General features: G+C 36.6%; 1 protein-coding gene across 1 annotated transcript in view; it reads left to right on the top strand.

The window, feature by feature from the left end:
- Window positions 1-10194, top strand: part of Orc3 (origin recognition complex subunit 3) — a 103903-nt gene extending 93709 nt beyond the window's left edge. Inside the window, exons 14-15 of the mRNA XM_081760155.1 lie at window positions 1037-1104; window positions 10011-10194. Coding sequence (XP_081616281.1) covers window positions 1037-1104; window positions 10011-10116 — 174 coding nt within the window. The 3' untranslated portion in view covers window positions 10117-10194. The remainder of the gene's footprint in view (window positions 1-1036; window positions 1105-10010) is intronic.
- The last annotated feature ends 6694 nt before the right edge of the window (window positions 10195-16888 follow it).

Below are 16888 nucleotides of genomic sequence, written 5' to 3'. Positions count from 1 at the left end.
GAAAGCATTCCTTCTTACTTTCTTTCTTTCTGGCCACATGACCTGCCCACCTGAGCCTGCTAGACGTAATAACGCTAACAATATTTAGTAAACGGTATAAATTATACAGTTCCTCGCTATGAAGTTTCTGCTATTTCCATCCCTTTTGGGTTCGAATATTTGCCTCAAGATTTTATTCTCAAATACGTTCTCCTTCAAAATAAGTAACCATATAACACAACAGACATAATCAGCGTTGTATATATATATTTTGAGCTTTAAATTCCTCGACAAAATTCGCGGAGACAAAAGAGTTAGGACTGAATAATAACACGAATTCCCTGCTTTCAGTCCACATTAAATTTCTTGATAGATACGGTTTTGGCCTGTTAATGTTGATTCTAGAGAGGACGATCATTCCTTTTTAAAATTATGAATGTCAGTGTTGTAATTTTTGTTTTCATAAATTTATTAATGAAGTACATAAAGCAGTACTTAATGTAGACATTAGATTTTTGTTTAATTACTATGATTGGTACTTTTAATGTTTCATCTCTTAATTCAAAAATGAGATTTCTTCATTCAAGTTAATATATGAACCATTCAATACACATGTAGTTCCTTAAGTTGGTAACGTAAAATGTATTTATGGCGCGCAACAATAAACAAAAATCTAAATTAATACTTCGTAACATGAATGAGACGAAAGCTGTGTATGGCGCGGAAGACCTGAGTTCGATTCCCGACGGGAGCTCGCGTGGTTCGGATTCCACGTTAAACTAACCTTGCTGCTGAAAGGGACACTAGACCCCAATCCAACCAGGAAACGATAGCTGTGTATTTTTTTTTCCTCGCAAATGGTATTGGCTGATGCTATCAATCAGGCATATAACATAGTGCAGTAACTCACGCAATATTTTGTATATAAAAATAAAATAAAATAAAAAGAAAGTTATATTTATTTTTCGTATTGTTCCGAAAACTAACTTTCAATGGCTCGTTACACTTTTCAAAACCACTCATTCAATCCTATTTAAATACTTTTATTTGTTTTCAGGCATTCCTTGCAATTGTCAATCCCAGTAATACCGAAGATGAGCAACGAGACGTTGATCCAGAGCTACAGTATCCTTTTCAATAAATTAATAGCAATAGTATTTAATGGTTATGAAGCCTATAGCCTAACTACCAGGTAACCAAGAAAGTTCGTGCGGTTTCAGTACAAAATAGAAAAGTTCAAAAAAAAATCTTTACGTTTATGTTTATTCTGCAAAATATCCGCCAACCGCTTCTACAACCTTCTCCCATCGTTTTACAAGCCTGTAGATGCCATTTTTAAAGAAATCTGTGTGTTGGGACTCAAGAAACTGCGCCACCGCGTTTTCAACCTCTTCTCAAGTTTTGAATTGTCGATTGCGCATATGGTTGTCCGTAGAAAAAAAAAAAGGTAGTCTCATGTAGTAATGTCTGGTGAATACGCTCGATGTGGCAGAAGTTCCCAACCGAGAGAAGAAATCACCTCCAGGGTCATCTTTGCTGATGAGGTCTAGCGTTGTCTTCATGGAAAAGAACATCCTTCCTATTTACTAGTGCAGGTTGCTTTTTTGCAAGCTGTTCGGCTACTCTTTCCAATGGTGCTGAGTACACTTCTTTGGTTATGGTTTTACCACTTTCCAAGAACTCATAATACCCAATCCCAGCAGTAGTCCACCATACACACAGCATCACGTTCCGCTGATGAAGAGCAGGTTTTGTACTTAAAGGCATGGAGTCATTTGACGATAGCCAATGGTATGAGCGTTTTTTTGTTATCGTAATTATCCACTTTTCATCACACGTCCAAAATTGGACAGTTGTTGATTCCTAGTCAGCAAGGAAGAGCAAATGTTCAGTCGTTGGAAACGGCACGTGAGAGACCCACTTACTCAGTTTCCACGATTTTCCAAACTTATACAAGTGCACACGAATGATTTTATCGCTTACCCCAATCGTTGAGCGAGTTCTTGACACGTTTGAGTTTAATCATCTTCAATTGCTGCCTTGAGTTGGTCCAAATCGAGAGATTTTGGTCTGCCCGATCGAAGTTTGTCTTCAAGTGTCTCATCTCCAGTCGAAAAGGTCTGAAACTACTTTTGAGCTGTCCGTTCACTAATTGTACCTTCTCCAAACGCTGCACACATTTTTCTTGCTGTTTCCGCACCTTTTGTGCTCAACTTGCCCTGATTACTATGTTCGACACAGACATGGTTCACTGCGAATACTTGATCTCGAACTGTCGAATGCGACCTGTTATCTACGTTAGCCGACGTGCCAATGACTCAGCTTTCAGAAACTGTCAAATACAGGTACTCCTGGCGGCAGAAATGATTACTACCTCACGAAAAATAGCGGCAAGTGTAAAAACCGCACGAACTTCTTTGGTTGCCTGGTATACTATCTCTAGTCTGACAGGTGCAATGAGCGACAAGTTTTGCCAGTAATTCGGGGTTTTAAACTCATTTACTGTTCAAAAGAGAATGCAGTAGAACAAATTTTAGCGAAAAATCTGACAGTCTGAAATTGCAACAGCAGTTGGTTTCTAGGACAGCCTCAAGCCATACTTTAATGCATACAGAGCTAGCAAGTCCGAGATAGAATGGAAGTCAATTATTAATTGATGATGGGATAAAAAGTTCTCGCAGTTAAAACATCCAAGACATAAAATTATTGTATTAGTTTTGTGTTTCTGTTTACAAATCCTTATTACAGAGCAAGTACTTTTTAAGTGAAGGAGGAAATATTGTCGTCCGTGGTGCATCGTGGAGTTATGTTTTGCTATATTATATCACGAACTTCACTGTTTCCTTTTCCTAGCAGGGCTTTTCTCTGAATTAGTTCTTGAACTGCTACATACTCATGTTGTTTCTCTTGTACACGGAAAAAAGGATAACTTGAACACTTAGTAAGCCAAAATTAACTAGATAGTACTCCTTTCGTGTTCTGAGAATCGATAATCTGTACACAGAACACTTTACTATGAACGCATGGTAGCCACCATATTCCTTTTTTGAAACAATATATTTCTATACCCCTATACCCATCAACAGGGTGTCTATCGGTCACGAAAGTCATGAAAAAATCGCGAACCCAGAAAACGGTCCTGAAAGTCAAGAAAAGGTCACAAAATTTAGCTTTTTTTTTTTTTTTTTTTTTTTAATTTAATTTGTACAAATATAAGTACAGACTGGAAAATTTTGTTCTATAAAACGTCAAAATTCACCATCAAAAATGTCTATGGTTGGCTTTAGACGCTACCAAATCGCAAGCAAAGTACGCGTCTACCGCATGCATGAAAATTCTGTATAATTCGCACTCAAATTTATTCTTGTGAATTTTACGAAATTTTATGGTTTGGTAAAGAAAAGGTTACGAAAAAGTCACGAAATTTCATTTTGGATTTTTAGTAGACACTGATCAACATTCAGCTAGATGGATGTTTTATGATGTTCACTAACTTGAATGATGTGAAAATTTTGATGCAGTAACAATAGATGAGATTTTCGAATTATCTGTAATTTATGATATGGTTTCATTGCTTGTCTAGGCTACCTTTATCTATATTTAATTTAAGATTCTTTGTTCCACTTGTCGTTCAATAAGTAAGGAAGTTTTGTGCAAAATGTTGGTTTTATGACATACTTAGATTCACCTATGTATTTTGATAGTACCAAAACTACTTGTTTCTTGTCCTTAAGAGTTAGACCTTTAGACTTCCAAAGTATGCTGTGCATTAACGTACAAAGAGTGAAAAAGTGATTGACTGGACCGAGACTCGAACCCGAGATCTCCGGCATACCATGCCGATACGTTAACCACTACGCCACCCAGTTCGCCTCCCAGAACAGCCACTCACTCTCGAGGTCGGTGCTCTCCAGTTGGACCACTTGGGTCGTACCACAGACCCCTGTTGTGATTGGACAAGTAAAAACAGTAAAAAGATGTCGAGAAAATTTTTTGCAGCCAATTCAGCGTTCTAAGAGTAGGTTTCATTTCCGGTTTCAGCATTGATCGGCATAGAACAGAAACGGTAATAGTTATCGACAAGTGATTTTTTTCAGTCGATTTAATGTCTCAAGAGAACAATCAGCACATAAATCAGTCTACGGACACAGGAAGTGAAATTTAATAGTACTTCCGGTTTTAATGATATCCATAGAGCAAAAACCGTAAAAGATATGGAGAAAGTTTTTTTTTCTTTCTCCAGCTGATTCAGCGTTCCAGGAATATATTTCATGTCCACCGTTAATCCTCTATTCAAACTGGAAATAGTAGAAATCAACCGTTTCTGGTTTCAGCATTGGTCACCATAGAACAAAAATGGTAATAGCGACAAACGGATTTTAGCAATCGATTCAGCGTCTCAAGAGAACATACCATCATCATCCGCAACAACTCCAAAGCTGGAAGTGGTTAAAGTTTACAAGTACTTTCAATTTCAATATTACAAGGGTTGTTTTTAAGTAAAGTTGGATTTTCAATAGAAACAAAACCAGTGAAGATAGTGTCATACATTTTTGACTATTTCTTCTGTACACTTTATCTACATATTTACATAATTACCATGTTTGTTTAAATATTCATCAAATTGTTCGACAAGTTTTTGTATCCCCACATCGTAGAAATCACCCGCCTGTGACTGAAGGCAGTCTTCAATCTTTTTTTTTTTTTTTTTTTTTTTTTTTTTTTTTTTTTTTTTTTTACTTCTTCACCGCTGACAAACTGCTGACCGGTGAGAAACTGCTTTAGGTAGGGGAATAGATGACAATCGCTTGGCACAAGGTCCGGGCTGTATGGTGGGTGGTCCAGTTCCCATCCAAAAGATTTGATTAACTTTTAAGTTTGAGCATCAGAATGAATGCTCAATTTGACGAAACATTTCAACTGCGCACACTGAACCAAACACAACTAACGCAACTACTGCAAGTGATGTCGCGTCATGCCCAAGGTATAGTGAGATAGCTATGAAAAAAAAAAATAATCAGAAAGATATCTCACCATCTTTACTAGTTTTGTTTCTGTTGACAATCGGATCTTACTTTAAAAAAATAGACCTCGTATTTCTATAGAGCGAAAAAAGTAAGAGATTTTGAAAAGCACTTTTTTTGACATATTTTCAGCGTTTCAGGAATGAGTTTTGTGTCGACTTCTATCCATCTGTTCAAATCAAAAGTGATTTTTCGATTACAACATTGATCGCATGATGGGAAAAACAGAAATAGCTGCAGTTTTTTTGATACGGATTCAGTCCACAAGAATATGTTTCACCTCTTATTTTATTCCTCTATGCAGCTGGAAGTGATAGACATAAGTTAGGATTTGCAGTGTCACTATTAATTTCCATAGAACAAAGACCGTAAGAAATAGTGGGTAATGGCTTTTTGATATGTATTTAGCATCCGAGGAATATATTCTATCTTTGATCTTATTTTTCCATTGCAACCAATAGATGATCTAGTTCAAGTTTGAGGATTGAATTCACATAGTTTGGAAGTGTATTGTTGTTGCACACTGTAAAACTAAACTCTTTTGTTTAAGTGTTTAAATATTTCAAGTAATTATCATTAGTTTTCTGAGTGACTTTAAATTCAAGATCGTTAATTCTAAGTTCAAGATTGTCTGTCGAGTGTTTATGAATTGTGATCTTATCTATAAAAAATTATACCAAGGATGTTTCATTCCACATAAAATCGGAGTAGAAAAACTATCTTACTATCAAATTTTAAACTCATTACACCACTTTTAATATGCTTGAAGATGGTTGAACAAAAAATTTTGGGCTACGAGGCTCAGTAGTAGAGCATTTACCTGGTGCATGGGGTCCTGGTTCAATCCCAGCTCGCGCCAAGAGAACTTTGTGGGAGACAAATACCATGTGCGTGAGTTTTCTTGCGGTTCTCCCGTTTCCTCCCACGTTATTCATTGCACCATTGCATTCATTTCTCACCATCATTATCTCATTTAGCCTAGCTGGCATAAGCGTTGGACGTCAAACTGAAAGATTTCATTTCAAAGTTCTTAGTTGTCTTTTATATAGCGACTTTTCTCCGCATGCACTGAAGAAGAGGCACGGAGCACGTCGAAACTGTGTTCCTTTTGGGTGTTTTAAGATGCGAGAATTTTTTGTTAAGAGTTAAAATGGAAGTGAATTGTTGTGAGAAATTATCAATGAGTTTGTTCATCAATTCTTCTCTAGTGAAAAAATAAAATTATAATAACCTTCTTTGCATTCCTAGAGAGCCGAAGTATTTCCTTTATTTCAAATAGATTAATCGATTATCCTTTTTCAGAATTCACATTGGCTTAAATTATAGTATTCAAAAGATTATTCAGATGCTTGTGCTTCAGCATCAGTAGCAAATCATTCAATTATGTATTAATACGAAGTAATGTATGTTAACGCAGTATCCGAAATATAGGATATACTTTACTCCGCAAGGAATACAAACAAGATTAGTACAATTTTATTTTGTAGAATGTATTCCATACGAGCCATTAGTAATTATATCTTGTCTAGTTCCTTTCTTGTTCGTTAAACGTAGAATTTATTAAAAAAAAATAACTGGAGTAATAGCCTTGTTTTTAATTATATCTTTTGGAGACTAGATAGTCAGTAGATAACTGCCTGGTAATGATCTCGCTTGATATATGTACACGAGGCTCACGTTCTTCATAATAAAGCACCGTTCACGAACATTTCCCAAATTACAGACCTTTGGTATTCAATATAAGTGAGTTCAGTATGTGAGTTCATCCGGACTTTTCCATCCCTTGTTTTGTGTGGTTATATCACGTAAATAGTTGAACATGTGAATAAACATGACCGATATATATATATTCACGTTTTTACTCATACGGAAACAAAATAAATCTCGCACCGCCGTAAATCATACCAGCAATAGCTGCAATAGATTACTAACAGCACATAGGAAAAGCATTTAGAGGCATGTAGGCACGAAGTTGATTCCTCGTTCTGCATCAGGGTGAGATGATCTGAGGAGCCGTAAGGACGTAAAGCAAATTAATAAATTGGTATTTTTTAAATGATATTTAAAGTTTCGCAGCACAGGATATATAATGTGTCTAATAAAGACAATGATACCTTGCCGAAATTGTTACACTATTATATTTATTAAAAGTGATTTTACTTTGGTCAGATTTTAGTTTTAATTAAAACTAAAAAGAAATCGGTATCGGTTGCTATGTCTTAATTAAAACTAAAATCTGATAAAAGCAAATCACTTTTATTTAATAATAGTGTTACAGGTTCGGCAATGTATCATTTGCCAAAACATGAATTGTCTAAGCTGAAGGCAATGATAGATACCTTACCGAAACTGTAACACTATTATTTATTAAAATAGATTTGGTCAGATTTTAGTTCTAATTAAGACTAAAGAGAAATCTGTATTTAATGTTGCTGTCTTAATTAAACTAAAATCTGATCAAAGCAAATCACTTTTAGTAATTAGTGTTACAGTTTCGATAATGTATTATTACTTTCAGCATTACCATCAGGGTTGGCTGGTTTAAACCAGCTGGTTAAAAAAAAAAAAAAAAATCGTTTAAACCAAAAACGAAAAAATGTTCGTAAAAGTGTAAGTGTTCGTAAAGTATTGATGAACACACATTTGTAGGTTACCACGTTTCACTCCCTATATTATTCGTACTATATTCAGACCTAAATTCCCCAATCATTACTCAGATTATACTACAAAAGCAACTTTATTTTTTTAATTTTATGAATGATTCTTTTGTGATCTTTTTCTAGTTTGTTATTGTTATGCAATTGCAATCAAAGAAAAATTCTAAATATTGTTTCATTTTAATGTTTACTACTGATAAAATACATCGAAATGGCGTACGTTTTTGGGGAGTCGTACAAACCCCACGAGAGGCATGTATTGAAATCAGAAATATCTTTGGTCTCTATTTATGTATAAATGGGTCAGAGCCAAAGTGGACTCAAATAATTCGTATCTTTATTCACTTTTCTTAGTGATGTACAAATTAAGTCGTTATATTTCTGCAACTTGGACTAATAAAAGTCGTAATGTTCTAACTTGGATTAAATTAGTTCTTCTGTACTCTGCAGTATTTTGAAATTATCCATATGTAATTATGTATAATGGTTTCACTTGTGCAACTCTTTATCTTTTGTCCTTCTGAAATGACTCTTGATAATTATATTAACAAGTATGTAAGGATCAGTACAACGTATTTTTAGCAGGAGTTCTTCGTGTGTGAGTCGGCAGACGTATCGCATTAATGGCCAATTAGCCCCGGTAAGCCGAGAAGCAGTTTGGATTTCGCTTTAAGCTTATGTGACCTCTTCCATCATAACCCAGTTGTTGCATAATATACCAAGGCGAAACAAACTTATTTCTGTCCATATATGATATAAATATATAGAGCAAATTATTTAAACCAAAAAAAACAAAAAAAAAACCTGGTTTTAAACCCCCCCCCCCCCAAAAAAAGGGTTTAAACCAAATAAACCAGGTTTTTTTTGTTTTTTCAATAAAAACCATGGTTTTTGCCAACCCTGATTACCATTATCATTACCTCAAACACATTCACGTTTCGGCAGTTGTTTATTAAAAGTAAGTTGCTTTGGTCAGATTTTAGTTTTAATTAAGACATAGCAACATTAATGATTAAAGATCGATTTTTCTTCAGTCTTAATTGCGACAATGATACGTTGCAGCGACGTTAACTAGGCTAGTTGTCGCCCGGGCAAGAACTCGCCTTAGCCCCCTCCCCTCCCGGACAACCAAACAAACGCTCCCCGACTACATCTGATATTGGCATTACACAGTAATTTTTCTATTTCATTTTTTTTCTTCAAGTGGTAAAATTTGATTTCAAATTTGCAGTACATAATTTAATTTTAAATACAAGTAAAACACGAACTAATCAGTATTTAATTATCAAATAATCTGCGAGTAGCATGCTTGACATGTTCGTATAGTTTTATCATAATAACTGCAAATCACAATGTTTTTGGAATTACAGTATATTGGGATGTGCATATGTGTAGAATGAATCAACAGTCTGTTGCTTTAGAATAGAATATTTAATTATGACAAACAGTCAAGCTGTTGTCTCGAATATTATACTCGGACATTTTACAAATCTCTTAAATCGTTGTGAGTTAAATGAAAATACAAAAAGGTGGATCTAAAATTTAACTTTGCGAGCTCTTTCGGCTGCAAAGGTTTTCACAGTGTCCTCAAAAGATAGCTTTGAAACTAACTTCTGCTCTATGGATATGATGCTAGGATTGGTGACTCGTTGTCCTGTCAAGTTTCTGAGGTAATTTTTTATGATCTTTAGTTTGCTTAAACTCCTTTCCGTGCCTTCTAGTAAAAATAAATTATTGCCCAGTTTTGTGTCCCCAATCCGGCGCCCGGGGCACAAGTCCCGTTTCTCCCCCCCCCCTCTTAGTTACGTCACTGATACATTGCCGAAACTGTAACACTATTATTTATTAAAAATGATTTGCTTTGGTCAAATTTTGATTTTAATCAAGACATAACAACATTACTAATTACATACTTATTTCTCTTTAGTCTTAATTAAAACTAAAATCTCACCAAAGCAAATCACTTTTAAGAAATTAGAGGGTTACAGTTTCGGCAATGTATCATTAGCCGAAATGTTGATGTGTCTGAGCTGAAGGCAATGAATTCCGGAATTGGCCATCCCTACTCTTAACCATTCTTTTCGTACTGTAAGTTTTTCAGTTAGGATATATGTTCGCAGCTTGACATTCATAGGCTATAATCCTTTCTAATTTTTGATCTTTCATTATGTTTTGTCTTTTTTTATGCCGTTTTTCGGAGAAACCTCTGTTTTGAAACCTTATAAAGATATGAGTATGTTGAGTAGTTTTTTTTTAATAGTCCTAGTTTTACTGGCACTGTAAATCAAATGTATATACCTATATGTATTGTTATTCCTCTTATAATATTCTGTTCCTTATCTGAGCACAGAGCCCGCTTTACTCGAGCAGTTGCTGAACTTCAGTTTCTTGGATTCATTGCACCTTCCAAGAAAAAATCTGATCACGTAATGAGACTGACGTGGGGCAACTGTTGATGTATATGTTCGTATTTAGTGTACGCTTCTATTTTTGTATATTATTCATTTTTTTAATAAAATAAACATACAATAATGTGCATTTTGTTTCGATTGATCACATATGTAATTATGCAATTTTTCCCCAGAGGTTTACTTATGAAATGAGTTTCATCCGAAAGAAAGATTTTCAAAAATAAGTGTAACAGTCTTGTTCGTAAATCATAAATATTTCAGTTATAGCTTTAAATATGGAATAATTTATTTATTTATTATTTGTATGAAATGAGCCGAGAAATTTTAGTAGGTTGCTGTGTACCTTTTATTTTTTATTATTATTTTTTTTCGTTTAAATAATATTAGTAAAGTTAGCTGGCATTTGAATTGGTTGAAAAGCATGTTGGTTCTTTAAATTTTTGAAACTATCTTCACCTCTTCTTAAGAAGACCTGTTGTCCCATCCACTTTGACGTAATTGAAAATTCGTTGATATATAGCTTTCTAAGATTGGCGATTTGAACATAAATTTAATTAGGTCCATATATTCGATATGCTTCTGGGATCGCGGTAGCTCAGTGGTAGAGCGTTCATTTCTGGTGTATGTGGTCCTTGGTTCGATCCCAGCTAGCGCCAAGTGAGCTTTGCGGTGGACAAACACCCACCGTGTGCGTGGGTTTTATTAGGGTTCTCCCGTTTCCTCCCACTTTTTGTGTTCCAACATTCATTCATTTCTCATCATCACCGTCTCCTTTAGCTAAGACAGCACAACCATGGGACTTAAAACTTAATTTCATTTCATTTTTTCGATGCTTCCTGCTCTCTCCATCCCCTACTTCACTTATTTTCCTGTAACTTTAATAGTTTTTGTTCCCTGAGGTTTTGACTCTGATTTAAGTTTGGATTTTTTTCCTAACTACCCTGATTATTACTTAGATAACTACTAGTAATTCTTTTACGTGTTAAGAGCTCATTCGTGGCTAAGCGGTTAGCGTACACGTCTTTGGCGGGTGGGACACCCGGGTTTGATTCCCGGTGGGAGCTCCTGTGATTCAAATTCCACGTTAATCAGTAGGTCCCGTCTCATATAGCCTCGTTGCTGAAAGGGACGTTAAGCTCAAAATCAACTCTTTTTACGTGTTAGCTATAGACTACTAGTAGTTTAAAGATACTCACAACAGCACGAAGGAGAAATCATGAAGGAAAAAAAAAACATTTTAACATTAACCTTTGGGTGAGAGTAGATCCGTAACGAGAACATTAAGACATGAGGAGGGGGCGGGATGATTTTAGAGGGCTATCTTGAGTCCATTTTACATTCTTGATTCCTAATTTTTAACTTGTATTATCCAGGGGTGTAGTCAAGAGGATATGATATAGGCCTCACGCCCTGTGCTTAATCTTATTCATTAGTGTATAACTTCTCCCTCAAGGCGTATAGTAGGCCTACTTTTGTTTCGTTTATATTTATTTATAAATCTAATGGGGTCATAACTTAAGTGATAAAGTGGCTGTATAACTTTCTTTTCTATCCTTTCCTAGCCTCTGTTCAAGTACTGTTTATGGATCATTAGGGGGGGAAATCAGTTTTTCTGACTATGATCAGAAAGACACAGAAGGAAAGGAAGAAAATTGGAAAGATTACTATTACTGTGCATTATATGAAGGTGAAAATGAAATCTTTAAGTTTTACGTCCCACGGATATGCCGGTTAGGCTAAAGGAGACGGTGATAATGAGAGATGAGTGAAATGGTGGAATGAAGAAAGTGGGAGGAAACGGGAGAACCCCGAGAAAACTCACGAGCACGGTGTTTGTCCACCACAAAGTTCACTTGGCGGGGGCTGGGATCGAGCCCGGGACCCCAAGCACCAGAGGTGAACGCTCTACCACTGAGCCACCGCGCCCCCCCTATATGAAGGTGAGATATGAGCTGAGATGTAGATGGTATTTTAGTGGGGCTAATCTGGAGGAATTTTGTAGTGCTGAAAGCAGACAGAGAGAGAGGTGTAGGCGCGTGGCAATGATTATGGGCCTTATGCAGAGTCGTTTTGAAGTCTGATTAACGCCATACTACGGGCTTGACTAACAGATGGTTTTCAAAATTGTATTCAGAGTCTCTGATTAGGACGTAGTATTTGACGAAGTTAATCACATGTGACTAATTAATTTAGAGCAGTGGCTAATCTTTTACCCACGGTTTAGCGTGCGACACAACATTTCGTATTTCGTAATTCATGTGTTTTCATTTTTACAGACTACGCATGCGCTCATCTATTTTTCCGTAGTTGCCACATTTATTTTACTCACCGATGCATTGGGGTTCTATAAGTTAATCATACCCAAATCATCATTGTAGTTGTACTCAAAGTAGACTCTGAATACCAAAAAATGCACCTTCCTTAATAAAGATTTAGTCCGCCTTATGCAGAATCGTTTTGACGTATGATTTGCATCATACTAAAAGCCTGACTGCAGCAGGAAACATATGTTAGTAGAACTAATTAGTATAGCACTAATCAAGCGTCAGAACGACTCTGCATTAGGCCCAGTATGTTTACTAGCTAGTCTATGACTAACCTCCGATTAACGAATTCTCTCTGAATACCGCCCTATATGTGTAGGGAGCGTCGCTATATTACTGTTTCAAAGAAGAGAACATGATCAATGTCCTGGCGCCGGTTGGTATATTTCAGGCGAAGATCTGGATGGTAGAGAGTATGCAGGAAGGTGATGCGGTTGTACAGTTCATGGGTTGGACTCGGTAATTTAATGCGAAAATCCCCCCCCCCTTTTTTTTTTAGTTAGTGACTAGCCCCTAGTGACGAATACATATATAGAGGTAGCCTATATTATATTTGCCATTATATAAGTTAAGGTGGATCACTAGGTATTGTCGGTGCTAAGCTAAATACTGCCTGAATAGTGCGGTTTTGCCAGGTAGTGTCAAGTGTTTACTGGTGCCAGATAATAAGGAAGTAATCATGGAATTCTGCTTGGATATTTACTGGAGAAATTAGTTTTCGACCCTTACCACAATTCACAACTAAGTTCCGCTTCTCGAACTGCAACGCTAGAACCCAGGAATTAAACGTACAAATTTGGCAACAACGCATTATGGCGTTCTGCGCAAGTTTCTTCTCAAAATCTATTTCTTTAAATTAAATTAATATTTAAATAAAATGTGAAACATAACACGAAAAACGGTCAAACAATATATCTATTTCGTAATAAGATTGTTACTTTAAAATACATTACACATTCAAACATTTCATAAAATTGAGCATTTCTAGTAAGATCTAACAGCAAGTGCCATCTTGTGTGCTCATTGTAAAACGAAACAAATGTTTTCTTTTATTTGTTACCTTTTTCGATATCAGAAGACACAACCAAATGAAGCAGTAACTTGTGTTGTAGCTGAAACATAATTATCATATAGTACAATATTTATAATATGTAACATTCCATTGCGCAGTAGTTAAGGAAATGAGCTTAAATATGTAGTGACTTCCGGGTGGTGATTCACCTTAATATATGTTTTAAAAATGAGGATGGTGAATGAGGCGAGGTGCACAATCACGTCACAACACGAGTTAGTTGACGAATGAAGTGATCTCGTCTAAGGCTGCTCTAGGCATTGATGCAGACAATGGGAGCCTATGTCAGTAGTAGATGAATTTATTGTGCAACAAAGACAGACAATATGATTGGAAGATGACTATAAATTTGATAGTCTGCAAGTAATTCCAGATCTAGGGCGCGAGAGGGTAGAATATAACAGTACAGAATGTAATGATAGCAGTATATAGGAATATTGAGATGGCGATGAATGAAGTGCCATGTGATGCATAACAGGCCCGCAACTAGCCAGAGGTTTGGGGGGCCATGAATATGTTAGGGCGGGCCAAGCCATTAAAAATTCTCTTACCCATAGCTAAATTGTTTTTTTATGTTAATAATAGCATTTTGTGTTAACATCTAGGGGGGCAAGCCCCCGAGCCCCCCTCTAGTTGCGGGCCTCATGCATAATAGTCAGAAGTAGAGGGTTATCTTGATAATGTTTGCATATGTAGGCGAGACATAATTTTTCGAGATAGAACTGTAGCGAAGAAACTCAATACCATGGCACGACTCTGCTTTTAGGCTAGGTAGCTTGATTCGAAATGAAATACTAGGGGAAAGCACGGTGGCTCAATGATAGAGCGCTTATCTCTGGTACGTAGGCTCCCTGCTTCGATCCCCGGCCACGTAAGTTTGTGATGGACAACATCGTGTCCATGAGTTTTCTCGGGGTACTCTCATTTCCTCCCACTTTCTCATTCCACCAATTCCATCATCATTCACTTGCCTTAATCTATATCCCTTAGCCTGAAATGTTAAACTGAAAGATTTCATTTTCGTAATATAACACGGAAAATATTCCTTTCTAACACTAAAACTTTTTCGTAAAAGGAACGTGTAGTCGCAATCCAAGCAGTGCGCCCGTAAGTTAGAGTGGGTCGTAGAAAAGCTGTGTAGAAAAACACCAACCATGATGTTTTGGTTAATCTTCTAGTAACTTTAAGTCTGTTCTAGGGCTTGTTGGAAACTAATTGTAGATGCAGTTTCGCAGTGAGATTAGGGATGCGCTCGAGTCGAGACATGTCTCGAATCTCGACTCGACTCGACTCGAATTCGAGTCGAGACACACTTTGTAAAATTCGAGACGAGTCGAGACAAACGTATTTCTCGACTCGAATTTTCGAGTCGAGACGAGACGGCTCTTAAAAATCTCGACTCGACTCGAATGTCTCGAAAATCTTTCTATAATTTTTAATATTATTTTGAAGAAAGTATTCACTCAGAAACAGCCTTGAAACCAATTCCAGCTTTTATTCCTTCAGAAAGGTACAGAACGCATAAAATTAATAGTTAATCCTTAAAGATCAAGATTTAATTTTCAGCTCAATTCAGTTAATTAGAACTAATAGTTAATGTCGTTGTATTTGGTTGTACTGCAAATATAATGATAATAATAATAATTGATTATCTAGTTTGTATAAAACTATTATCCGTAGTCTAAATCTAGTTTGTATAAAACTATTGCGATAAGGTGAACTTCATAAATTCTCTGAATGAGCAGTTGGTAGTCTATAGTAATTTAGCATAGTTATAATCATTGTGTTTTTGTTCCCATGAACGCAATAGGGTTACGTAACTTCTGGATTATTCGCTTGCCCAACTATTTTGAGGCTTTAATATGTTGCAGCATATCAAGAGCTACGGATAATATATAATGTAACATTTGTTGTACATCACATATTATGATACGAGACTATTTTACATAGTATGTCTTATCTAATATAAATAAAATAAAGTTTGTTTGTGTGTTTGTCTGTCTGTTTGTGTGCAACCTGGGGACCAGACGAGTGGACCGAGAGTTCCCAAAATTTGGTCACGGGTACCTTGGTCCAGGCCCCAGATCAAGACGCGTTTTTTTTAAAATTTCGAACCAGGGGGTCTCAGGGGGGGGACGCTTACTGGAACCGACCTGGGGACCAGACAAGTTGACCGAGAGTTACCAAATTTTGGTCACGGATACCTTGGTCCAGGTCCCAGTCTAAGGCGAAGCGTTTTTGTCAAAATTGGAACCAGGGGGTCTCAGGGGGGCGTTTAGCGAGACATGTAGTAAAAGTAATCCAAATTGATCGACATTAGTGTCAAATCCATAGTTTTCACGGTCTCTGAGATCAATGGTGACACTTCCATCAGCGATGACTTGCAAATTCAGCTTCTACTGTATGCGGGCCGGGTGTCAGCGGGTGAGGAATACCGAGACATGTATAAATAGCCCATATTGATTGATACTAGTGCCAAATCCATAGTTTTCGCGGTCACTGAAATGAATGGTGATACTTCCACAGGTGTTGACTTCCAAATACAGCCCCCATTCGAAGAATGGGTATATTAGGCTAGTATTACAATAAATGAGCTGCTTGGATGCCAAGAACTAGTACAGATAAGTACCATTCACTTCTATGAATAGGTATTTTTTAAAAGGATTTTTGTAAACACTAAGTTATAAAACAATGAACTACATACAGTAATTATGGTTTTGGTTCCCAACATAAAAGAAATGGATTGTTCATGAGATATTGAACTTAAACTTTCACTCCTGGAAAATTTCAATTTTGGAGTTAGGCCACTTGGCATCAAAGCAGTTCACTGTAAGATAAATACATTCCGCTTAGTAACATAGTTGTTCAGGGGCCTTCGATTTCCATCCTCTCAAATGAAAGCTGAACGATTGCTTGATACATGCTGACTATATAGGAGAAATAGTGTATTAAGTTTTCGAGCTTTGGTGCGTATCCGTATTTATACTCTGATATAACTTTAAGTTCACACTCAAATCGAGCTAATTGTTTAATGCATTTCGAAAGCTTTTGTTTTTATGCAGCTCATTAAGGAAAATTATTTCATAATCGTAACATTTATGTACTAAGAAACTATGAACGTAAAGTGGACTCGACCTAGCCCCGTGGCCGCTGCGACTCAGTGGCACAGCTCTCACCCTTGGTGTGTGAGGACTCTGATTCTGTGTGTGTGTGTGTGTGTGAACTCCGCGGCTAGTGTACGCGTCTTTGCCGTGGAAGACTCGGGTTCAATTCCCGGCGCGACCTCATGTAGTTCGGATTCCACGTTAATCAGTAGGTCTACATTTCATATATCCTCGCTGCTGGAAGAGACGGTAAAGTCAAAATCAACTCAACAATATATATGTGTGTGTGCTTATTTGAATTTTCTCGTGGCTGTATG

This window comes from Thermobia domestica, chromosome 5 (assembly GCF_964235325.1).
Source record: "Thermobia domestica chromosome 5, izTheDome1.hap1.1, whole genome shotgun sequence".
Taxonomy (NCBI): Eukaryota; Metazoa; Arthropoda; class Insecta; order Zygentoma; family Lepismatidae; genus Thermobia; species Thermobia domestica.
Note: the sequence above shows the minus strand (reverse complement) of the source record. Positions and strands in the feature narration are given on the sequence as shown.